General features: G+C 31.9%; 1 protein-coding gene across 1 annotated transcript in view; it reads left to right on the top strand.

The window, feature by feature from the left end:
- Positions 1 to 27,500, top strand: part of LOC145249762 (photoreceptor-specific nuclear receptor-like) — a 446,605-nt gene that overhangs the window by 398,501 nt on the left and 20,604 nt on the right. The window contains exon 7 of the mRNA XM_080111683.1: positions 15,447 to 15,552. Within this exon, the coding sequence (XP_079967809.1) occupies positions 15,447 to 15,552 (106 nt within the window). The remainder of the gene's footprint in view (positions 1 to 15,446; positions 15,553 to 27,500) is intronic.

Below are 27,500 nucleotides of genomic sequence, written 5' to 3'. Positions count from 1 at the left end.
TGCTGTATGTATCACGTCGTGTCGTAAAAAATTCCAGGTTCGTATCTGGGGTCGCATTAATTCACTGGGAGAGATGCATACGCAGTTTTTGCTTAGATATACATCTAGGAAAATGAAACCATTGATGTAAAAACCTGCGTATACTCTGCCTTGTGGCAGTCATCTTGACCGACAAAGATTAGCGGCAAAACCAAAAATGTGGTTTGTTCTACGCAAAGCCTTCACCACTATAAACAAATCATCTGTATGGATTTCCGAACAACTTGGTTGTTGTGGTGGAGCCTCATACATCAAATCGATGGGATAGTCTATTATATATTATATACATTAGTTTACATTGTCCTGTAAATGTAATTTATACTATGTAAGGGAAACCGTAATGCCCCTGAATAAACGTATACATTTACATAGAACTAGTACAAATGAATGTATCCATGTAATAAAACACTTCGTTAGTCGTCTTTTTTCTGTACAAATTATTGAAAAATTTTAAAATAATGGGTTTAGTTTAGAAACTGTAGACAATGTTATTCTTAAGATGCATCAGCATAAGAAGGACGACATAATTTTAAAAAATGCCTGCAATTTACTTAAAGTGCCGGCAAAAAGAAAGGCGCACTTGTAATTTTTTCAAAAACTACAAATCTCTCTCTCTCTCTCTCTCTCTCTCTCTCCCTATATATATATATATATATATATATATATATATGTATATTAAAATGAACGTGTGTGTGTCTGTGTGCATTTCTCTAAGCAATAACTCTGTCAATTTTAAGTCTGCAGACTCGAAATTTGCTATATAACGTACTGAGATTTGAGAAAATCTTTGTAATCCGTTTTTCGTGACGTTTCAAAACTCTACCAAACTTCTCCGCCAATTTTGGGTCTAAACACTTGAAATTTTAGATATAGGTTCCATGGACATGGATCTAACTTAATAACTTGATTTAAGCCGCGAACAATAAATGTTAAGGGGTCATAATAGGGTCAAAGTTTAAAATTTTTACCGCTTTTTTTTTTTTGCTTAACATAACCTCCAAACACCCGGGCAACGCCGGGCTGAAATGCTAGTTTGAGCTAAATTTAATGTAACTGTTTAAACAACCTATGTTTCATTTGATTCGTCTTTTATTCCCTTATAATTTTACCTGTTCATATTTAACTTTTAATTGAAATATTTTAGTGTTCACGTATTATATTATGAATCTTTTTTCTTGAATTCAAATATACAAAAACACATTTGGTATAAGCAACAGTCCGTTTTTATTCCTCGTTGTTTCTCTATTATGTTGGAGAGAGAAGAGTGGGAAAGAGACAGAAAGGGGTATATCTCAATCTGCCAATCTTTTTGTGTCACTTTTTCTGTCAACTTTTAAAAACATCAACATAACCAGATTCCTTTAATTGCTACATTCCTTCTCAAGCGATAACAAATTCAGTTTACATTCGTGAGAAATATTGAAACAATTTTGATTTAGCTGTCATATTCCACACATTCCATCCGCAGACGCGTGCCACATTTTTTTCATATAAATACATATATGTATATACACATATACACATATGTATACTAGCATGTCAACCCGGTTTAGACCGAGCCCTTTCTGTAACACACGCCAATTAAAAAAAATAACCAGTGCGGACTTTCTTTTTATTGCCTGTGTGCATGGTTTTAATATTAAAGTTAAAACAATAACCTACAAGATTCTGAAAATGTTGGTCTATTACATTCAGCTTTGTTATCCTGATGCTCTGAAATCGTATAAAACTAATCAAATATATATTAATAAATGGAAATCCAAAACTACATTAATAATATATAAAAAAATGTATATATAATTATTTTAAACTGTTATACATTTTAAATCAGTAAATAAAATTGTATATATATATATATCAAATAAAGTACTAATAATATTAGGGGGTAATAGCTCCATCCGAATATAAGAGACTGAATTAAGAAACTAGATCCAATATTCGGAAGATTTTTTGTTTTGTGATTAAGAGAGGTGATGCTTGATCAACACTGCTGGGGAACCATGATTTAATATACTGTTTTGTTTTTAAATCTCCAAACAGTTTTATGGTCGACAACTGATGATCGCTGAAATGCAATTGGATGCAGCGATTGCAGGTGATTAAATGACTTACTGACTAAATAGTTTTGCAACGAATGGTAAAAAATATAACATTAAATAAGTTTAATACATAGTTTTAAAGGTTCAAAACTTCCAAGACTATATATATATATATATATATATATATATATATATATATATATATATATATATATATACATATATATATATATATACGAGCAAACAGTTAATAAAACATGTTAAAAACCACTTTGAAAAAGAGTTAAAAACATATTTAATCTGAAAAGGAAACACTTGATAAGTGAATAGTCCTTAATCCGCGGAGTTTCAAAGAAATACTTTCTTTCTCATCAGAGGGTAGGAATTAGCAAAATGCAGGATCGGATTTTGCATGCAAAAGTATTTGATGAAACAACAAGTAAGCCAAAGATCTTACTTGGTAACAAATATATATATATATATATATATAAGCATTTGTGTGTATTATTGAAGTGCCCGATCAAATCACTGTCATTATTAATGATCTTTTCACCAGCAATTACAATTAAGACTTTCTGCTTGTGATATACATCCATGTCTTAGAGTTTCACACCGAGAGATGCGACTTTCAATCCCCTCTGTTTTGTGATTAAGAGAAGTGATGCTTGATCAACACTGCTGGGGAACCATGATTTAATATACTGTTTTGTTTTTAAATCTCCAAACAGTTTTATGGTCGACAACTGATGATCGCTGAAATGCAATTGGATGCAGCGATTGCAGGTGATTAAATGACTTACTGACTAAATAGTTTTGCAACGAATGGTAAAAAATATAAAATTAAATAAGTTTAATACATAGTTTTAAAGGTTTAAAACTTCCAAGACTATATACATATGAGGCATTACTTTTGGAACGCTCCTCGTATATGTATCGATTTGTATTCGCACGAACGTAATACTGTTATACACGTTTGCAAAACAGTTTTTAATCACAGATATAGGACAATCAGTATTACTAAATGTAGCACTAACCTCAAGATTTGGAATCTGGATATAACTCGTAGTATTTATTATTATTATTTTTTATTCTGTTAATAGCGACAATATATTTTCCACTGGTTTTTATTTAATTCTTTCATTTTTATGTTCTGTTTTTATATTTAATCTTGATTTCATGGTAAATTGCATATGAATGAAAGTGGTTTCGAATGATCGTGGAGAATCGATCCATTCAAAGACAAAAGGCTGTGCTATGCCCTTCGCTTTTCTCGGAATTAATGTTTTATTGTCCGTAAGCGAAAGAAAGAATAGCAGACTGAGATCCCCCCCTTCTCGAATACCGATTAAAAGAGACAACCAATGAGAAAGGCATCGGCTAAAAGCAAGATGGCTGAATACTTTAATTTTCGCTGCGCGCGCCTCTAAAAACGCCTCACGTTTGCCGCCTTTTTCGAAAAGAACTGACAATATGTTGCTGTGTAACTAGGCCGCTCCTTTGACGCGTGTAAGTAAATCAAAAATAGGCTCATTATTCGCTTTTAATAGTGTAGATCGTCTTCCTTAAGTTATTGTTGTAGTCGACACATGTTTCACTTTTATTTTACACTAGCATGCCGCCCGACGTTGCCCGGTTTTAAAATACGCGTAAATATTATACTTTAATTATTATTTTTTGTTTTGTTTTGTATTACGGCATATCAACCACATTTGGGTCATTTAATGCCGACATAATTCATAATTCTTATTTGTTATAAACAGAAATACCAGAAAGTTTTAATTAACTGATTTCTATATAATTTTGTTTATCTATATTTCGCGATAACTCTTGGGTGTGCCTCAGGGACTATTTTAGGGCTAATAAAAAATATTCCATTTTTGTGACTATTTTTGTGCCTGCAGATATGCGATTTCTAAACAGTTCACTTATTGTAAATAAAAATGTTACTCAAGCTGAGATTAAAACCAAAACCTAAAAATAGTATTCAAGTAGACTCCATGAACAAATTTTCATTCTTAGAAGTGCACACCTGTGGAACTCTATTCCGTTTGCCTGTTTCCCACCTGACTACAACTTCGATGTCTTGAAGTCCAACATAAACAAATTCCTGATGAACCGCCCCCTTAAATAAGACACTTTATCAAATCTCCAATACTAACGATTACTACGGTACTATGCCATTGATTACTGTACACGCAATAACCCTTATCCCCGAGTGGCTTCCGGGCCTTGATAAGTGGTGACTTCCATGTAAAAAAAACATAAATAAAATAAAAAATTTACAAAAGTACGATAACCATCCGGCCAGTTTGCAACGATCTTTAGGGGGTGTTTTCAAGCCTACTTATTCTTCAAATAATGTGAACGATTCACGCATGCGTATTCGTGAAACACTTGACAAAAAATAAAAAAACCGATGACCTCCCAAGTACCAATTTTTCAATTTTTACAACTTAAAATGTGTTCCACGTGTCTGAATACCCTATATACCAAATTTCAAGTCTAAAAATCAAGAATTCATTTAGCATATAGGTTGGAAATTGTCTTCACACGCACACATTCTCACTTTTATAAATATAATAGCAAGTTGCCGACGTTGCTCACATAAATATTATATTTTAATTTATACAGAAACTAAGACATGTGCATGCGGGTAATTTTTTTTTCTAAACCGTTCACCTCTTGTAAAAAAAAGGAAAAAGGAAAAATGCTCGAGCTGAGATGGAAACCAAAACCTAAAGACAGTGAGTCAAGTGCGATAGCCATTAGACCAGCATAACACGTTCTTTATAGGTGTTTTCAAACCTAATTATTCTTAACATAAGTAATCTGTAATGTAGACTATTCACGCATGCACATTCGTGAAACAGTTAGTAAACAGATAAAAACCGATAACTCCCATGTATCAATTACCCCTTAGCAACCCTTTTTCTGGATGAAAACGGATTAAAAGTTTACCACGTGTCTGAATATTCTATATACTAAATTTCTAGTCTGTAGATAAAAATTCGTGGAGTATATAGGTTGAGGATTGTCCTCGCACAAATTCTCACTTTAATAGATATATAGATGTACTAGAATGTGTACCCGTCGTTTCCCGGTATTAAACGTAACGTTTAAATCTTTTATAAAAAACGAAAAAAAAAAACCCTGATACATGCGAGTATAATGTTTTCTTCTAAACAACTCAGTTCTTGTAAGTACAGAAGTATACTCGAGCTAAGATCAAAACCAAAACCTAAAGACAGTGAATCCAGTACGATAACCATTAGACCAGCTTGCTACGATTTAAAAAGTGTTTTCAAACCTCGTAAAACAGTTGACAAACAGATAAAAATCCGATGACCCCCGCAAGTACCATTTTTTCAATTTGTACCCCCTTAGCAGCCCTTTTTTCCGGATAAAAACCGATTAAAATGTTTTTCACACGTCTGGATATCCTATCTACCAAATTTCAAATCTGTAGAATAAAAACATTGTTGCTTTTAATGTTACCAGCATATAACTAGGATTAATCGAAAGTTTAATAAATACAGAAACAACTGCTGAAAATAAACACAATATGTACTTTCTACTATGTGTTCTGGTGTGCTTTTCTTTAAAAATCCATGCAAATGCTGAAAGGGGTGTTTTGTATTCTGATTCATCAATATAACTGATCAAAAGTTTGGTCTTTAGCGGATTTATCCGCTCTCAGAGTGCCTTGGCTATAGTTTACTTTATTTATTTTGCAATATTACAAAAAAAAAAAAAAAAAATGAACAAAATTTGTTTCGTAATTCACTGTCTCGATGGCGAATTCAGATTTGCATTTTTTCCCACAAATTTTCTTGCTTATTTTTTTATTTTTTACTATTTATCTCTTCCATTTTGGTTGCTTTATCGTCTGCTTCAAGATGCTCGTCTGCCGCGAGTCAAAATTCCAAACAAATCAAGATTGCAAAAATCCTACAAAGAAACGATCGACTCGGCGCCGAGAGGGGAAAATATTGAATTAATAAACGAATAAATAAATGGAACAAAAAACAAAAATACATGTTTTTTATATAAATATATAAATATATATTTTTTTATTTATTCGAAGAATAAGATATATAAGCCAAGAAGAATAAAAAAGTGACATTTCTTTTTTCAAAATGGCGAAGTGTTTTATGAGCCTCGATCGTTAGCCTTCAAAATCTGAATGTCTCTAAAGATATTTTGCCCTCTCCTGGACAATTTAGTTTCATTCAGTTTAATAATAATGAATGTTAGCGAGTAAAACACGTGCCTTTCTCTAGCCCTCAAACAAAACCATTTCAACTAGTGAGAAGGAAGCACGAAAGCAAATAACAAATCAGACAACTGCCTCAGACATTTACATATTTAGACGTGATGAATACGGTAAGAAACGTTCCACTTTTTGGTAAATTCACCCTTGCCCGTTCGTCTGTCCCTCCGTTCGCCGTTCATCTGTTCGCGCTATCTTCAATAACTACGTCTCGGAATTTTTTGAAATTTTGCACAAACATTAAACATGATATGAATAAAATACGTAACAGAACGGATTTTCCGGGAAAACTCCAGTTGCGCTCCTAGAGGTGCCTTTCGGGTTAAAATGGCTAAAATTGACACTTTTGTGCTTATTAAAAGAAATTGATGCCTTAGATGTTTTAAAAACTTTCTGAAAAGTGTTAATTAACTGATTTCTATATAATTTTGTTTGTCTATATTTCGCGATAACTCTTGGGTGTGCCCCAGGGACTATTTTAGGGCTAATAAAAACACTCCATTTTTGTGACTATTTTACCATATTTGTCCCAAATTTTCTGTGTATGTCTATTTAGCGATTTTGCATGGTGCTTAACTCAAATTTAAATATGTTAAGGCCTTGGGGACTTTTGGGGCTAAATGGAGTGCGGAGGCAGATGATGGACTTAGTCATTTCTTCTTTTTTTTTTGCATTGTGCAAAACTCAAATTTACATATGTTAAGTTTGGGAAAAGGTGTTATAAATAATAAAATAGACAAAATACTATTAAATTCCACCGAATATATGTCAACCTATGTCACGGTAACATATATTGAGCGAGTTTCAAACAGTATTTTGTCTAGTTTTATATTTATAGCACCTTTCCCCAAACTTACCGTGTTAAAGAGAGAGTCGGGTGCCATTTTAAATTTTCCAATACATCGGTAAACACAGTATGTTTTTCGATCTAAATAAACATGGTACATTAAATAAAAACACTGAAAACATATCCAGTTAGGTAGAAAAGTAACTTATCTTGCCTTTGATAACATTTATTTGTTATAAATTTGTTTTTTGACAACTTTTTCGAATCTATGTGTACATTAATACAAACCCGAGTTCTCTAACCAAATCTTGTTAATCCAGAGTTTAATCCAGAGTTTCCAAAGAGAGTTATTTTCCCTGATTTTTAGAGAAAAGCAAACCAGATGGTAATTAATAAAAACTGAAGAAAGTGCTCAATACTGGTGTAGAGCATATATGCGTTTTATTTTTTATTACCTTATCTTTCTGTTAAGTTACATTATTGTTTCAGCTACACGGCCGTTTTTTGGCAGTCTGTAGCTTCCTCAGACTTTTCTGTAAAAGTCTGAGGAAGCTACAGACGGCCAAAAACAAAACGACCGTGTAGCTGAAACAATAATGTAACTTAACAGAAAGATACGGTAATAAAAAATAAAACGTATATATATATATATATATATATATATATATATATATATATATATATATATATATATATATATATATATAAATATATATAGTGTGTAAACAATGGAAATACGACAAGTATATCTATAACATATCCATATCATTTTATTTTATATATGGTACATCTTACACGTGTTTTGTTGATTAGTTTACCAAACAACTCATCAGAGAGCAATAAAACTCCATTTATCATTTAAAAGAAAAGGACTAAAGGTGAAAGCAGAAACGGAATTCGTTGAAAGTCACAAAAAATAAAATACAATAAAATACTTTAAAGTCACAAAAAATAAAATACAATAAAATAATTTAAAGTCACAATACAAAAAATACAATAAAATACTTTAAAGTCACAAAAAATACAATAAAATAATTTAAAGTCACAGTACAAAACATAAAATACAATAAAATAATTTAAAGTCACAGTACAAAAAATAAAATACAATAAAATACTTTAAAGTCACAGTACAAAAAATAAAATACAATAAAATACTTAAAAGTCACAGTACAAAAAATAAAATACAATAAAATACTTTAAAGTCACAGTACAAAAAATAAAATACAATAAAATATTTTAAAGTCACAGTACAAAAAATAAAATACAATAAAATACTTTAAAGTCACAGTACAAAAAATAAAATACAATAAAATACTTAAAAGTCACAGTACAAAAAATAAAATACAATAAAATACTTTAAAGTCACAGTACAAAAAATAAAATACAATAAAATATTTTAAAGTCACAGTACAAAAAATAAAATACAATAAAATACTTTAAAGTCAAAAAAAATAAAATACAATAAAATACTTTAAAGTCACAAAAAATAAAATACAATAAAATACATTAAAGTCACAGTACAAAAAATACAATAAAATACTTTAAAGTCACAGTACGAAAATAAAATACAATAAAATAATTTAAAGTCACAGTACAAAAATGAAATACAATAAAATACTATAAATCACAGTACAAAACATGATATACAATAAATAAAATACTTTAAAGTCACAGTTACAAAAAAATACAATAAAATACTTTAAAGTCACAGTACAAAAAATAAAATACAATAAAATACTTTAAAGTCACAAAAAATAAAATACAATAAAATAGTTTAAATAACAGTCCAAAAAATAAAATACAATAAAATACTTTAAAGTCACAGTACAAAAAATAAAATACAATAAAATACATTAAAGCGACAGTACAAAAATAAAATACAATAAAATACTGTAAAGTCACAGTACAAAAAATAAAATACAATAAAATACTTTAAAGTCATAGTACAAAAAAATAAAATACTTTAAAGTCACAGTATAAAAAATAAAACACAATAAAATACTTTAAAGTCATATTACAAAAAATAAAATACAATAACATAATTGAAGGTCACAGTACAAAAAATAAAACACAATTAAATACTTTAAAGTCATATTACAAAAAATAAAATAAAAAAAATATTATATATTCATAGTACAAAAAATAAAATACAATAAAATACTTTATAGTCATATTACAAATAATAAAATACAATAAAAAACTTTAAAGTCACAGTACAAAAAATAAAATACAATTAAATACTTTAAAGTCACATTACAAAAATAAAATACAATAAAATACTTTAAAGTCACAATACAAAAAATAAAATACAATAAAATACTTTAAAGTCATATTACAAAAAATAAAATACAATAAAATAATTTAAAGTCACAGTACCAAAAATAAAATACAATTAAATACTTTAAAGTCACAGTACAAAAAAACGAATACAATAAAATACTTTAAAGTCACAGTACAAAAATAAAATACAATAAAATACTTTATAGTCACAAAAATAAAATACAATAAAATACTTTAAAGTCACAGTACAAAAAATAAAATACAATAAAATACTTTATAGTCACAAAAAATAAAATACAATAAAATACTTTAAAGTAACAGTACAAAAATAAAATACAATAAAATACTTTAAAGTCACAGTACCAAAAATAAAACACAATAAAATACTTTAAAGTCATATTACAAAAAATAAAATACAATAAAATACTTTAAAGTCACAGTACCAAAAATAAAATACAATAAAATACTTTAAAGTCATATTACAAAAAATAAAATACAATAAAGTACTTTTAAGTCATAGTATAAAAAATAAAATACAATAAAATACTTTGAAGTCATATTACAAAAAATAAAATACAATAAAATACTTTAAAGTCACAGTACCAAAAATAAAATACAATTAAATACTTTAAAGTCATATTACAAAAATACAATACAATAAAATAATTTAAAGTCACAGTACGAAAAATAAAATACAATTAAATACTTTAAAGTAACAGTACAAAAAATAAAATACAACAACATACTTTAAAGTCACAGTACATAAAATAAAATACAATAAAATACTTTAAAGGCACAGTACAAAAAATAAAATACAATAAAATACTTAAAAGTCACAGTACAAAAAATAAAATACAATTAAATACTTTAAAGTCACAGTACAAAAAATAAAATACAATAAAATACTTTAAAGTCACAGTACAAAAAATAAAATACAATAAAATACTTTAAAGTCACAGTACAAAACATAAAATACAATAAAATACTTTAAAGTCACAGTACAAAAAATAAAATACAATAAAATACTTTAAAGTCACAGTACAAAAAATAAAATACAATAAAATATTTTAATGTCACAGTACCAAAAATAAAATACAATAAAATTCTTTAAAGTCACAGTACAAAAAATAAAATACAATAAAATACTTTAAAGTCACAGTACAAAAAATAAAATACAATAAAATACTTTAAAGTCACAGTACAAAAAATAAAATACAATAAAATACTTTAAAGTCACAGTACAAAAATAAAATACAATAAAATACTTTAAAGTCACAGTACAAAAAATAAAATACAATAAAATACTTTAAAGTCACAGTACAAAAAATAAAATACAATAAAATACTTTAAAGTCACAATACAAAAATAAAATACAATAAAATACTTTAAAGTCACAGTACAAAAAATAAAATACAATAAAATACTTTAAAGTCACAGTACCAAAAATAAAATACAATAAAATACTAATTCTATTGTCGTTTCAGGAAGGAAAAGAAAAACTGTAACACCGCGAGAGTGAGATGTTTATTAGATTTTGGGACACTTTTTTCTTGGAAAGGTTTTGGCTGATCTGACTGAGAATTTGCATGCAATTGTATATGGAATTCTAAAAATAAGATGAAGCGAACTAAGTACTATGGTATCCGCTTGATACATAGTGAAGGATTAATAGATTAGTGAGCACGATACACCTTTACCCTAGAAAATTTTCGTGTTAACTACTGGGTCGATCTGACTGCAATTTTGTTCAAATAAACTTGACAAAAGCAAAACAAGAATACTTAAGTATCATACACACACACACACACACACACACACACACACACACACACACACATATATATATATATATATATATATATATATATTAGATTTGTTGTTGGCGTTTTTTTGTTTTCTAGCGTTTTTTGAAACGTTGTTATTTCTTATTGTTTTCCGCTATCCTAACGGTTTTTTAAGAGGACTCTTTTTGGTGTTCAGTATATATATATATATATATATATATATATATATATATATATATATATATATATATATATATATCATAATGTAACTTATTCGTTACATGAAAACCCTGAGGACCCACACGTTGTATGAAGACAGTTGCAAGGAAACAAAGACAAGGAAATGATTCGACTTTTTTCAGTTGAAATAGTTCATATAAGATATCTACATCTACTTTCCATAATAACGCTTTGCCTTTTGTTCAAAAAGTCTTCTCGTACTCCAATGTTCTTTTTTTTTCCAACCATACTCAGGACACGTCTTTCCTTCTGACCACATGTATAACACGTCTATTTCTGTCGTCTCATCTCGTGTCTCGAACACATCTCGAACTCGTTTCTGAACACGTGTGTTCTTTTTATCTCTGCTGTCACATCGCGCAGCCGGCTTGGTCATTTGCACATATCTTCTGCTGCTAACGCAGTGTCAGCGGCTTTGTTACAATAATAGTACTGTATACCATATAACTGGCAATCTTATTCAATTTTTATCCTCGAATGGCTTTTGTTCTTACTAAGTTGTGCCTCTGGGAATGCAGCCGAGTGCCCTTGCTTTTAGAATTCTGGTTGCGTTTGAATATTGCAACTTTGTGTTATTTCACGGTTCACAACCGATTCAGTTTTAATTCCTAAAGTCTGTCTTGCCCTTTTTAAGTTGCCCTATTATTTCGCATGTTACGTTTCGTTTTATCTCGATTTTTATTTTTCGAGTGACCCTACAGGCGCTTTCTTTATACAAGTTCTCATCTCCAATATCCAATTTTATTTCTTTTTATCCACTTTGCCTCCAATTTTATTTCGTTTCGTATTTTGTTTCTTTTAATTTTTTCATTTTGTTTTTTGTCTTAACCTTATTTCAAACTTTTGAACGGCCCCCCTCCCCTTATTGCCATTCAAGCTAAAACTTCTCACCAATTTCGTATTTCTCTGCTTTTATGTTTTATTCCATCTTAAAACCTGCAAGGCTTAAAGTTATAAACGATCAGCAGGGAAGACTACCAGGTGGCGCCACTGTCATTCCGTTTCGCGCCAATAACTCCATTTCTTCATCGAAAAGTCAACGCTATTGTTTACCGTTTGCCATTTTTTAAAAATCAGTTTTATAATTTTTTTTTATTTAGCTTGTGTCGTTTTTAAACTTTCAATTTCCTTTTTATTTAATTTTTCCTTTTCCGAATATTTTTTTCATCTATTTATTTTTTTGTGAAAATTTTTGCTTTTTATACCGATAACTTTATCTATCTATCTATCTATCTATCTATCTATCTATCTATCCGTTTTTCCTTACTGAACAGACAAATAAATACATGTATATCTGTATTTGTTTTACGTTGTCTACAATTTCATGAAAGACACAGGGTTGAAACGCGAACATTCTTTGTAGCTTGATTTCCATATATATTTTCAAACCTTTTACTGCAGCAGGAGTTGGGGAACTTATTAGATGTGAAAAGTCGATCAATGCAAAGGAATACATACGGATGTTAGAAACAGGACTGTTACTAACTATTCAGAAGCTGGGAATATCCCAGAATATTATTTTTCAACATGATAATGCCCCTGCACATACTGCTAAAATCACAGAAAAATGGTTTTCTGACAACTCAATTGATTTGATATTTTGGCCAGGTCAAAGGCCCAATTTAAACCCAATCGAGAATTTTTGGTCCAAAATATCTCGTGCATTTACTGGAATAACGTTTTTGAACAATGACAAACTGTTTGAAGCTGTGCAAAGAGAATGGAATAGCATCTTCTCTTCACAGTGTTCCACTTTGTTTGAGAGCATGTCTAAAACGATTGATCTTTTAAAGAAATCAAAACGAAATACGATTCCATCCTAAGAATTTATTCAAGTAAATGTCCTGTTCTGTGTTATTAGTCTCGTTTAAGTTTTCTTATTCAATTGTTCTTTGTTCAATATAGCTTTTAGTGCAATAAAACGTATAATATTTGTTTGGCCCATGTTTTTTGCTCAAGTGTGTATATATATATATATATATATATATATATATATATATATATATATATATATATATATATATATACAAAAAGATGGCGGAAGTGAGGAAGCAGTATTTTGGAAGACTTTTTTACCCGAATACGATGTTCAGCATGTTAAAAATATACCTTTTGTTGCAAAAATCTAATGGAAAAAAATCTGAAGAAGTTGATGGGGCAGAATATTTTTATGGACACATAAATCGTAAAATTGCCTTCCCACTAATGAAACAGCTGTAATGGAAAATATCCAGGAAATAAACGAAGCTTATAAATTATAAAAAACTACTTAATTTACTCACATAAAATTAATATACGAAAGCATAAATTTATGCGTAAACTTTAAGTATTTACTTCAAAAGTGTTCAATACGTAGGTAGAGCTAGTTAGTAAGTTATAAAATATAAAAAAAGTAAGATCTGTGACTTACTTGTAGTTTCATTAAATACTTTTACATGCAAAATCCGATCCCGCATTTTTCTAATTCCTGCCCTCTGATGAGAAGGAGAGTATTTCTTCGAAACTCCGCGGATTAAGGACTATCCACTTATCTTGTGCTTCCTTTTTAAAATTAAATATGTTTTTAACTCTTTTTCAAGATGTCTTTTAACATGTTTTATTAATCATTTGTTTATATTATAAGCTCTATTTCCTTTTCGGTTTTATTGAGCTTTTACATCTGGTTGAGATCACTTTACTTGTAAATATTAACTCTTTAATATTTATAATATATTTTAAGTTTACCATTTTAATTACCTTGGTAGAATTATTGTAATTGTTATTTTATATATATATATATATATATATATATATATATATATATATATATATTATGTGAATTCTCTTGACTCATTTCACTTCGGTTTAAGTTCTAAGAAATGAAGATGTTCCATATCTGAGACACTTGATATGTATTCAAGACACATCGATATTCGATTATTACATTAACGATTTCATTAACTTCGCAAACACTTCGTAAAGTAGTTGGGAATATATTTTTTACCATTTAAATACGTGGTAACATATTTCTCTTGAGATCTCTTGGTCTTTCTGGATCCCAGAACAAGAATTCTCTTTGTCTGGTGGAGTATCCAACTTCGTGCTGTTATTTGAAGTAGCATCATTTGGAAAAGCTGCACCATTATTCATTAAAAAAATAGTGTAGATTTTCTATATTGAGAAGATCTTATTTTAGCTGTGAATCCAATGTGATTTGGAATATTTAGTCATGGTTTACTTGTAGGAAACTTATCCTAAGATCAGGTTTTCCTTACTACTTCCTGTGCAGAGAGACCTTAGACAGTCGAAGATAGTGTCTAGCAGGCATTCAAGTTATGTCTGTTTGTGTGTGTGTGTTTTAGGCAGAACTTTTTATTTTGTTTAGAAAACGAAATAGTCGTTCTATTCTGGATTCTTTTAGTAGAAACTTTTAAAGATTTTCTTTAATTTTATAAAATCGTTTCAATTATATTTGCATTCAACTTGTAAAGCGTTTCAATTTTGTGCCTTTTTTTAATTTCCAGACACTCACGGCTTGAAGGATCGGCTTTTAAGTTATGTCTGTGTGTGTGGGTTTAAGCAGCAATTTTTATAGAAATTCTGAATTTTGGAGATGAGGTGTGAATACTTGTGTTATGCTGATAAATCGGACTATTATTCTCATATTGGGTGTTATTAGCACAACGCGTCAGTCGCTACAGCCTGCGACCTTCTTTGGGTATTGAGAACATGCCAACCCCCTCGTTCCTTAGTAGGAAAAGAAGCATGTTTTCAACACCCGAAGAAGGTCGCAGGTAGCAGCGACCGAAACATTGTGCTAATAACACTCAATATGAGAATAATAGTCTGATTAATCAACATAACACAACCAAAAAAGTTATTGTTAAGAAAACGAAATTTTCGTTCTATTCTTGATTCTTTTAATAGAAACTTTTAAAAGATTTTCTTCGATTTTAAAAAATCGTTTCAAGTGTTTTTGCATTCAACTTTTATATCGTTTTAATTTTGTGTCTTTTTTAAATTTCCAGACACTCGCGGCTTGAAGGATCCGCATCAAGTTGAAAATCTTCAGGACCAGGCACAAGTAATGTTGGGACAACATATCCACACTCAGCATCCAACACAACCAATTCGGTAAGTTTAGACCATTGCGTTCTTTAATCTATCAATTTAAATGTATATTCCTTAGCACTCTGGCAATGAGTAAAGTGCAGTATCTGTTCTGATACATTACTTCATATGTTCTCTCCTCGTTTCGTAAAGGGGAAATTCATCTAAACTAAGGCAATTTTTATTTCTATCCCAATCCATATTGTTTTTTTTAGGCAGATGAATTTATTCCACATTAAAAAAAAACTCTTAAGTTTATACTCGTGAGGGGGGAGGTAAAAATGGAATGTTTTTAAGTGTTTTAAGTTTAAATAATCTGTTCTATTTGTATTCCACGTTTCGGTCGATGTAACATCACCACAATCTTCAGAAAATCCAGGCACACTTTGGTGTTTACTCTTAAGCCGACTTCGAAGATGGGAGGTGGCATGATGTGACACTCACTTGAAACCACACCATAACCGTGACCGAAAACTTCGTTCAGCTGAGCGTTGAGACGTTCGGATTTGCATTTTGAAGGTGCTGACAATAGTTTTGTTGCCATAACTTGGATCGGTAGAGAGCACGAGTTATACAGCGGCGCATCTCTGATCTCGCTCGTTGAACATTGTATCAGTTTCTAGCCATGAGCGAAGGCTCGTATCGCTCTTGGGATGTGTACACCTCTGGCCAACTAGTAGATGGTCTGCAACATGAAAAGAAATCCGGCTTTCATTTAACGGAAATGGAATTATGTCGTCTTTTCTAGGGCGGCAATTTTATCGTTTTACCATGCATTATTAAATCGTTTTCTTTTGTCGGTTTAAGATTTATTCGATGGAGAAAAATGATTAAATTATTGATTTAGGAATCGAAATCACATTTCATCGATATTTCATGAAAAGAAAAAAAAACGTGATCGATTGTCGCAAAAACAATTAAGATTTGAGTTGAAATCATTGATGAATGATTAAGTGGCGATCAGTTGATTGGAATCGAATTAATGATTGCTTGGTTTGTTCGTTCATTGGGGTCAGTTAAGGTCAAGTTGTCTCAGAAACTGACAATAAGAATAAACACTTTAACATTTTAGGCGGGACTTTCTTTTTTTCTTTTTCATATCTCTGTTTTCCTCTTCTTTTTTTATTCTTTACTTTCTTCCTGATTTGCCCACATTTTCTTCTTCACTTTCTCCCTCTCCTCTTCTCATCCTTCTTTTTCTTTTCTGCATGCGTACTGTTTTTTTTTTTCTTTTCATTTTTTCCCCTTCTCTTACTTCTCCGCATCCTTTTGATGGGCGTTGCCCCCCTTCCCTTTTTCTTCTTCTTCTTCCTCTTCTTCTTCTTCTTTTTCTTCTTCTTCTTCTCATTTTTTCCCTTCTTTTCCCTGTTCGCCTCCTTTTGATTGGTCGTCCCCCTTCTTCTTCTTCTTCTTCTTCTTCTTCTTCTCATTTTTCCCTTCTCTTCCTTGTCCGCCTTCTTTTGATGGTCGTCCCTTCTTCTTCTTCTTCTTCTTCTTCTTCTTCTTCTTCTTCTTCTTCTTCTCAGTGTTTCCCTTCTCTTCGTTCTCCGCATTCTTCTGGTGGTCGTTCCCCTTCTTCTTCTTCTTCTTCTTCTTCTTCTTCTTCTTCTTCTTCTTCTTCTTCTTCTTCCGTCTCGTTCTATTTTATTTCTTTTTTCTACTGCTGCTTTTTTTTCTTCTTCTACGACATCTTTTACTTTACTAGCTGGACGCTCGGCGTTGCCCGGTCGTAAAATACACTCGAACATGATATTTTAATTTATGCAGATTACGTATGTATTATTATTAAATCAATTTATTATTTTATATTACGAGGAATAATTTACCAGTTGGACAAATTCACAAAAAGTAAAATAAAATAAACAAATAAAATTTAAAAACAAAATAATTAAAATAAATAATATCATTCATCAGATTCCGTCTGTGTTTGTTTACAATATCACGTCAGCTGATATTTCGGCTTGATGATGAATGCCCTGGAAAAGACACTTCTTTTTATATGTTTCGTTTTAAAATATACAAACGAAGAAATAATTTGCGACGATTTTAAATGGATCCTTTTCTTTTATCGTATATTGAATTCATTAATAGGAACAGAAAATTAAAATAACATGTTGAGGAGGTACACATGAGCTTAAACAGGGGATCATTCGATCTGTAGTTGAATGCTCTACCACTAACCTATATCTCCAGATATCAATAATTCAGTTTTTTTTTTTATTTTTCAGAACAAATGATTTGTATAAATTTTATTATCTTCCTTGCCGGTAAAATTATTTTTTATCTATAAGAAAGGAAGACTGATTTTAAGATCGTTTTTTTTTTTAATATTTTTTTATTTTCGATACTTATCGACTGAATGTTTGTACAAAACATATCTAAGAACACTGCCAAACATATAAATTAGCTTTGTGTGAAATTTGCAAAAGATAGGCTCAGCCGTTACAGAACCTATTTGAAGGAACTCTCCCACACACGAAGTCACTTTTATATAATGCCAGATAGAGAGAGAGAGAGAGAGAGAGAGAGAGATAGAGAGAGATAGAGAGAGAGATAGATAGATAGATAGATAGAGAGAGAGATAGATAGATAGAGAGAGATAGAGAGAGAGACAGAGATAGATAGATAGAGAGAGATAGATAGAGAGAGATATATATATATAGAGAGATAGATAGAGAGAGAGATAGATAGAGAGAGAGATAGATAGATAGAGAGAGAGAGAGAGATAGATAGATAGAGAGAGATAGAGAGAGAGATAGATAGATAGAGAGAGAGAGATAGATAGAGAGAGAGATAGATAGAGAGAGAGATAGATAGATAGAGAGAGAGATAGAGAGAGATAGATAGATAGAGAGAGATAGATAGATAGAGAGAGAGAGAGAGAGAGAGAGAGAGAGAGATTTCACGCATTCTTCGAATCTTGATTTCTTCTTTTCCATTCTTATTAATTTTTAAGTCATTCGTTTTCTCTTTCTTCCAATTTTCCGTTTCCACTTCTCCAACTCCTTCTTTTTCTTCTTCATCTTCATCATCTTTTCTTTATTTGCATTCTTCTTCTTTGCTTGCTTTTTACCTTCTTCTTTTTCTTCTTCTTCTCTTTCTTCTTTTTTTCTTCTTCTTCTCTTTCTTCTTTTTCTTCTTCTATTTCTTCTTTTTCTAATTTATTTTTCTTCTTCTGTTTCTTCTTCTTTTTCCCCTTTCTTCTACTCGTTTTTCCCCTTCTTTATCTTTTTCGTTTGTTTTTCTGCTTCTCTTTCTTCTTCTTCTTCTTCTTCTTCTTCTTTTTCTTCGTTTTCTACTTTCGTTTTTCTTCTTCTCTTTCTTCTACTTCTTTTTCTCTCTTTATTTTTCTTTTTTCTTCTTCTTTTCCTTTTTTTCTTTTCTTCTTCTTTTATTTCTTCTTCTTCTTCTTCTTCTTCTTCTCATACTACTACTACTACTACTACTACTACTACTTTCCTTCTTCCTTGATCTCTTTTTAGCTTATCCCTTTCATCTTTATTCTTCATCTACTTTCTTTTTCGATTTTTATCTCATATTATTTATTTCGTTCTTTTTTGTGCTCTTCTTTTCGTTCGTTCTTTTTCAACTCTCTCCTCTCTCTTCGTCTTTCCCTTCTCTTCCTTGTTCTCTTTTCCTTCTTTCTTTTCTTCTTCAGCCATAATTATCCAATTCGTTTCTTTTGTTTTCTCAGTTTATTCTCCGTTCCCTCTGCATCTTCCTCATCTGCATCTTCTTTTTTTCTCTTCTCCTTCTTCTCCTCCTCCTCCTCCTCCTCCTACTACGAATTATCTTCTACCTTTTTTCTCTTTTGCTTCATCTTATCACTTCAGCCCTCTTTCTATTCTTTTTTCCTTTCTTCTCTTCTTCCCTCTTTTTATTCCTGCTTTTCACCTTCCTTTCTTTTTTTTCATTTTTTTCTTGTTTTTCGTTTTATTCTTCTTGTTCTTTTTCTTTAACTTTCTCTTCCCCATTTTTTTTACTTGGGAGTTACCCCTTATCAAGGCCCGAAGGCCACTCGAGGATAAGGGTTAATGAATGCAAGATGGTACTTTAGTAATCGTTAATGGTGTAAATTGGGTTGTAATTTGATTATTTATGAGGACAACTCTATAAGAACTTGTTTACACTGGACTTGAAGGCTACCATGTTGTATTCAACTGTGAAGCAAGCCAGCAGAACAGTGTTCCATGGGGGGAGGCAGTTTTGGGAAAGAAGATTTGTTCATGGAATCTGCATTTAGATTTAGGCACAGATAGAGAGTGAGAGAAATCAATATATAGTGGTTGTAGCTAGTCGAGTGTTTTTAGTAAATTATCGTCTTTATCACTTCTTTTTTCTCGTTGTTCTGTTTCTTCTAGTTTTTGTGTTGTGTTTTCCTTTCTTCAGCCATTTTCCCTCTTTTTTTTACCCCTCTTTATCCTTTATTATTTTCTTTTCTTTCTTAACCCCTTCCCCTTTTCTCCTAACTCCAAACCCTACAATTTTCTCACACTCTCTTCTCGTACTCTCCATATTTCCTATCCCTTTTCATTTCCTCTACCCATTCTCGATATCCTCATCTCCTCCCCTTTGAACTTTTCCCTCATCGATCAGCATCCGTCTCTTCTTTCCAGATTCTCTTTAATTCATTCCTCATTTTACTCTGACCCTGTAATCTACCCCGACCACAACACACACCACATTTCTCCTCCAATCCCCATTACATCATTGATTAGAAATCCCCGACCCTCATATCATTTTCTCCAAATTCTATCAAGTCCTTCCCAAAAATTAAATTAGAATCGCTTGCTAATTCATTCCTGGTCGTCAGATTGCCCGAAGTCATGAAGCCCGACACTGAAGAAACGGTCGATTTGATTGGCTCGTCATATATCACGTGACAACGCCATCTTTATCGCTAAGAATGCTATTAGAAAATAAGTTGAGAAACGAGTGATATTCTATCAAACTCTCGTTATTTGCCATTTTATTTTTAATAGACAATTATTGAAGACAAATCTTCTATAAATTTAAAATTTTCCAATATTTAACGAGGATTGGCTTTTTGGTTATGATAAATAGTGAACAGGGTGGAACGATGCAGTTGTCTCCCCTAAAGAAAAAAAAAACTACAGTTTTATTTTTAAACTTTAATTGTAAAAAATCAATTCAGATAACCTGATTATGTAATAGAGCTAACATCTATTCAGCGTAGCTGCCTTCAGCCTCAATCACCGCCTCGACACGGGTCTAGAACTGTGAGCATATTTTTTCCATAAACGCTGGCGGGAACTCGGCGAATACTCGGCGGATAGCGGCGATCACACTGGCTTTGTTGTGAAAGGTCATGGTGGTGATGTTCTCAACGTAGGACCAAACGAGGTAGTCCAGCGTGTTCAGGTTGGGGGAGGTGGGGAGCTGAGAGGAGAGTACAAAGTCGTAGCACTCCTTTTGAAGCCAATTCTGGGTTTCATTCGACTTGTGGGCCCATGTCGAATCCTGTTGCCACATCGAGAGTCTGCCAGCGGCCACCTGCTTGCACGAAGGGACCACCGCACTCTTCAGCACATCCAATTACACTTTAGTGTTAACGTTCAATCCGACTTCGAAGATGTGAGGTGGCATAATGTGACCGGAAACTTTGTTTTCATCACCCTGAATACATCTCTTTCATTTGTGGCAATCCATTGATGCATTTGAGGATGCCGGCAATGGTCTTGTTGTCATAACTTGGATCGGTAGAGAGCATGAGTTGTACAGCGGCGCATCTCCAATCTCACTCGTTGAACATTGTGTCACTTTCAGAAATGATAGGATAGAAGGCTCCTATATCTCTTGGCATTTGGGCATAACTGGCAAACTAGTAGATGGTCTGTAATAATAAAAAAAAACACAGTTTTCATCAAACGGAAATGAAATCATATCGTCTTTTCTAGGGAGACAATTTTATCGTTCCACCTTGTAGTATTTGTATTGCTATTACAAATACTTTGTTAATGAGAAATCCTTTTTGACTGAGGCAATTTTTATTGTCGTCTCAATCCAGAGCCTCGTTTTTAAGGAGCTCGATTATTCCCCAAAAGGAAAAACATTCAGAGAGAGAGATAAATAAATATATATCAAGATAGATATACAGATATTTAAAAAGATAAATAGACATAAAGATATATACATATGTAAGTATCATTCGGCAATGTAACTTTCTAAAACCTGATATACCATACTATTAAAGTATATAAACGGTCAGCTTAATTAGAAAAAAAACAACACCGTTTTCATTTAATAACGAGTCACAAAATAATTTATCTATTATATATAAAAGTGAACGTGTCTGTGTGTATGTCTGTGTGTGTATCTGTGTATATTTTCCTACGCAATAACTCTGTCAATTTTAAGTCTACACACTCGAAATTCGATATACAGGGAAAATCTTTGTAATCCATTTTCGGTCAGAAATTTGGCTGTTAATGGGTCAAAGTTCAACGATTTGACTTTTGAGCTCTCTACCAAACTCCTTCGATAATTTTGGGTCTAAACACTTGAAATTTCAGATATAAGTTCCTTGGACATGGATCTAAGTTAATAACTTGATTTGAGCCCAAAACAATAAATGTTAAGCGGTCATAATAGGGATCAAAGTAAAAAAAATGACCCCCTTTTTTTTCTTTTTTTTTTGCTCAACATACACCTCTAAACACCCGGGCAACGCCGGGCTAAAATGCTAGTATCGAAATAAAAGAAAAGAGTTCATTTTCAATTTCCTTAATTCGTTTTAGTTTAAAACTTAAATATTCATCAGATATTTTTTCAGCGACTAAAATAATAAGTAATTAAATCAATTCTTGACATGTATCGTTTGCAACACAAGAATTCTAATAGGCTGATACTCTTGCGACTTTTCATTATAATTTTTCGTGGATATCGACGAGGTTAATACGATTTACACTGGCCGAATCTAGCTTCGATTTAGAATTAGGACATTGCAACGCGATACTTGTGTTCATTCGTATTCCAGAGTGCAAATGATATTTAATGACAATAATAATGCTACTATTGAAAACATAGATATATAAGTTCGATTTCTCCCCATATTTTGTCTAATTCTGTCCCCGTAAGAATCCCACTCCTTATGATCGCGTATATATGACAGCCGTTCCAAAAGTACTGCCTCCTATTTTTTTTAAACTCAAAAACTAAAACATTAAAAAAATTACGAAGACGGGAGTGGTACCAGTAAAACAAGCCATTTTTGTGCTACAGGATTTATTTTTCCACATAGTCAGCACCACTCGGAATCCACTTTTGTCAGTCTCTTTTGATGTCTCAATCGTAAAAGTCCGGTAGGCGCTTTGACACTCCCATCTCTCCCGCCGCTCTGAATTCGACATATCCATCTCCTTACTGTGATGACGTCAACTGTGTCGGGTTCGTAAACGTACAACAGGTGCCGTGAATATTGGCCGGTTCAATTTTCTCTGCTTAATAGAATTCAATGAAACATCTATGCTTCTCACCCACGTCCATGACAGGGGTTGCTTTCTTAGAGCCACACACCGTCAATATCTGAAACAAGACATGGAAATTGAAAGTCATGAATGCATGAGTTCAATCATTATGGGAACAGTAGAATCCATATTATAGTATTTTCGAGAATATTGCATAGTTTGAAAAAGAAAAGTTAAACAATCCTACGTAAATACTGGTATTCGGGCGAATAATCGGAATTGGGAATCAGAAAAATCACAACTTTTATAGTATCGGAATTGGTATCGAAATCGGAAAAAATATGCCTATTTTCTGATGCCAAAAACGATTCCTTTAATTATCGGCGGATGGAAAGACCGAAAAAAGAAAGCACAAGCCAGACCTCTGTTGGTTGAGTGCAAAAAAGATTGGGACGTTAATTCATTATTAATAGCGACGAAACTATTGTACATATAAAGGAAACATAGAACGATTTAATTACAAATGAATAATTCCAATCATATCATTGGTGACCAAATTCGAAAATTAAAAAGATAATGCTAGTATGCATTTTAACTCAAATTCAACCAAATTTTATATTAGATGAATAAATTAAAAAAAAATTGTAGTGTTGTTCTCTTCCGCCAACTTGAATATACTTTTTTGTTTTCTTTTTTTAAAATGGAGGTATTTTCTCCCGAAATTAATCAAAGCCCCATACCACCAACGGACTTTATATACACCGGACATACCAACAACTTGGTTGCAAAATAATTATATAAAGTAATTTTATAGAAACATTTTTTGAAATCTATTAAATACGAATGTGTAAAAGGAGGTTTGAGTTCTCGCTGGATGTGGTGAATTTCCACGATTGGTATTGTAGTTTATCTGCAGCCCGTTTAATATCTGGTGTTTTAACGTCTCACGAAGACGGAACTACCTCGAACACGTGGTGACTTATGTGTGTAGACATTTGGTATAAAATGGCCAAACGACACATAGCTAATAAGTACTATATATATATATATATATATATATATATATATATATATATATATATATATATAGTAATTTATAAAATATATATGGCGATTAAGCTACACTGAATATTCTGCGTTTCATCCAACTATAGGATTCGTCAGGCTTATGCGCATAAGCCTGACGAATCCTATAGTTGGATGAAACGCAGAATATTCAGTGTAGCTTAATCGCCATATATATTTTATAAATTACTAACTAGCTCTACCTACGTATTGAGCACTTTTGAAGTAAATACTTAAAGTTTACGCATAAATCTATACTTTCGTATAGTAAATTTATGTGAATAAATGAAATAGTTATATATATATATATATATATATATATATAAAAGTAAATGGTAGTTTGCTTGAAGCATTGCTGGTAAAGGAATATATGGAAGTTGTAAAAGCCAAAAGCAATGTGGAAAAGAAGTCCTGTTCTCTTCTGCCATCTTGAATATATTTTTGTTTTCTTTTTGAAAAGGGGATATATTTTCCCCCGAAATTAATCAAAATTCCATACCAACATACTAACAACATGGTTGCAAATTAATTATATAAAGAGGCGAAGAATGGTAGATTAATAAACAGACATTTCTCTACTTGAACATCTATTTCTTTGTTTTTCTTTTCTTTACTTTTGTGATTCGAGTCTTTTCCGCATTGCGTTTGGCTTTTTAAACGTGCATATATTAATTTACCAGCAATGCTTCAAGCAAACTACCATGTACTTTTAAATAATAAATATTTATTGACATTAATCTAGCAGAAAAACTTAAATCTATAGATCACCTCACCATAAAAAGTATTTTTACGTTTCAGAAAATACATGCACATTTACCATGTGTTTTTACGGTAAGCGGAGAAAAGATAACAATTTTGTAGTTAAATATTTAAAGGCTTATGCAAAATCAGAATCGGAATTGGTAATTGTATCGGAATCAGTAAATATATGTCAATTATCCCGTCACTAGTTAATACATTACCGGGCAACTCCAGATATAAAAAGCTAGTATATCGCGAAATTACATGATTTCTATTATATGCATTAGATCAGCAGCAGGTGTTTTGTGCATCAGAAAATGTATTGAAACTTTCTTGGTCGAAATTGACGTCAATAAGACACAAATAACAAGGAAAATCGTATTTTGTCCGCCATTTTTTTTTGTTTTGTTTGGAATTATTGCAACTATTTGGTGATCAAACGCGCTAGAAAATGTTTTTACCGAGTTGTCAAAAAAAGCGCTCTATTTACTTTTTATCTCAAATTAGTACGCCGCCGGCATTGCCTGGTCGTTACATACGCTTAAATATGAAACTTTAATATATGCAGATTTCATATTTATTATTATAGAGCCAATTATTTATGATTATTATATTGCATCCAATATATAGCAGCGATTTCAAAAGTTTTAAAAAGGAATATGAATTGGTTGTCATCAGCCAGAATCGAAACCAAAACATTTAGCTATAAGATAAGTACTGTATTTAAACACTTATATTTTAGTTACGACATTGATTACGGCAATTTTTTACGGTAACATCGTGCAGGTTACATAATGTTGCGTGTTTGTTTATATTGCGTTAATGTTAACCTGTACAGCACCTCAACCCGTCTCATATTCTTTTCGCATCTCTTGACCGTGTCCTCGAGTGGTTTGTGTTTCTACATCGGCACAATTGGAACAAAGGCTCTTTTATGCATAGCGACAGACGCAAGTCTCATTTCTCTGGACAATTGAATCTTTATTCAGTTTTTACGGTCGAAGTCACGCCCCTGTTTACCTGCTCGTCCTTGGAAAGGGGGTGAGAAATTTTCTATCGGTTTACCTGTCATTCATCCCCATCTCTCGTCGCCCCCACGAGAAGTTTTTCTTGGAATCGCGATAGACTAACTGCCTGCCATTAAGTAACTCACAAACTGCATCCTTATTTATTTTAATGTGTATGTGTGGGATGATAACACCCAGTTAACTGGTTCACACTCAACATGTACTGATCTACCTCGTGATCCCAGCTAGCATGCAGGTGCAACGCGTTATCAATAAAAGTCAATGAGTTTGAAGCCTGCCATTCTTAACCTTCCATCCTTTACTTGACACAAGCCAGTACTACATTAACTGTATTGTAAACAACAAAACTATTATGGCCAATGGACGTGTTACTTACTGGAAGATCATATGTGTGGCAAAAGTTTTAAAACAATTCTGAGAAAGCCAAGAAGTGTCAGAGAAATCCATGATGCCATCAATCGTAACATAGCCTCTTTCTAAAATCTGCCTCGTTTGATTTCAACCACATGGATTACTGAGTCCTGGATACAGTATCGCCTGTAACACCAACAACGAACTCATTACCAATATCAAACAGGTGTTCCTTGTTATAATAAGGTTCAGGGAATTAGATATTATGGTATCCGTTTGATACATAGGAAGCAATTAATAGAAATATGTACTTAAGTTTAACTTTTTCTCAGAAACTACTAAACCAACCTGACTGCATGTATGGATCTTTGTTATAACAAGGTGCAGCAAACTAAGTATGATGGTAACCATATGATGCAAATTAAGTATAACTAGGCACTTATAACGATTACTATTTATGCAAAAATATGCACAAATTTAACCATCAATTTGGCATTAATACTAAATCTAAGTCAAAAGGCTATAACTTGTGCCTGTTTTTTATTGGCTAAAACATCTAGTTTTGTATTATTTTTTCAGTGTTATCTCGGAAACGGATAATTCTGCGAGGGACGAATTAAAAAAAATGGTTGTTTAATTAAAATTAGATTAAATAAATTAATTTCAATTTTCAAATTAATCGGACGTAAAATGGTGAAGAACAGTGACTTTAAAGCTAATGGCGATTGAACGAAATGGTTATATCGGGAAAAATGTCTTCCATCGTTTTGAAGGTTCATTGACGGAAAGAAAGATGGCGGCCAAGCAAAAAATAAAAATAAAATGAAATAAATGAAGCATCTGCTTTAGTTACGAGTAATAAAAAATAAAAAAAAAACCTTGATATCAAATCGCTGAATTAATCATACCATTTTTCGTTATGTTATTCTATTTCTGCGCGGTGTTGCTATCACGTTGGTCATGCCTTCTCGTCAAGATGTTCACCCTGTCAAGGCCGATGTTGTCTTAGCCTGTCCGACCTGGTGTCCAAGCGCGGGATAAATGTGTCCTTTTATACACCTGATATCAGTGCGTCTTGCCTGTTTTTTATGCATGTATATGCGCGAGGCTGTGTGTGTATGTGTATGAGTGGTGTCTGTGTATATGCATGTGTGCATGTAAGTGTGTATATGTATGTGTTTATGTGCGTGTGTTAACCTGTGGGATAGGTGTGAATGTGATTCTTGTTGGCAGTCCAACCACGTGTTCAATCACGAGTCGGTGTGACGCGAAACGGCTGCCAGGAGGTGCAATCACTGACAGTATTGCTCCCTTGAGGACGGCGGGAAACTGCTGAGGTGGCAGATAAGAGATGTGGGTC

This window comes from Euprymna scolopes, chromosome 28 (assembly GCF_053919585.1).
Source record: "Euprymna scolopes isolate OS-2025 chromosome 28, ASM5391958v1, whole genome shotgun sequence".
NCBI lineage: Eukaryota > Metazoa > Mollusca > Cephalopoda > Sepiida > Sepiolidae > Euprymna > Euprymna scolopes.
Note: the sequence above shows the minus strand (reverse complement) of the source record. Positions and strands in the feature narration are given on the sequence as shown.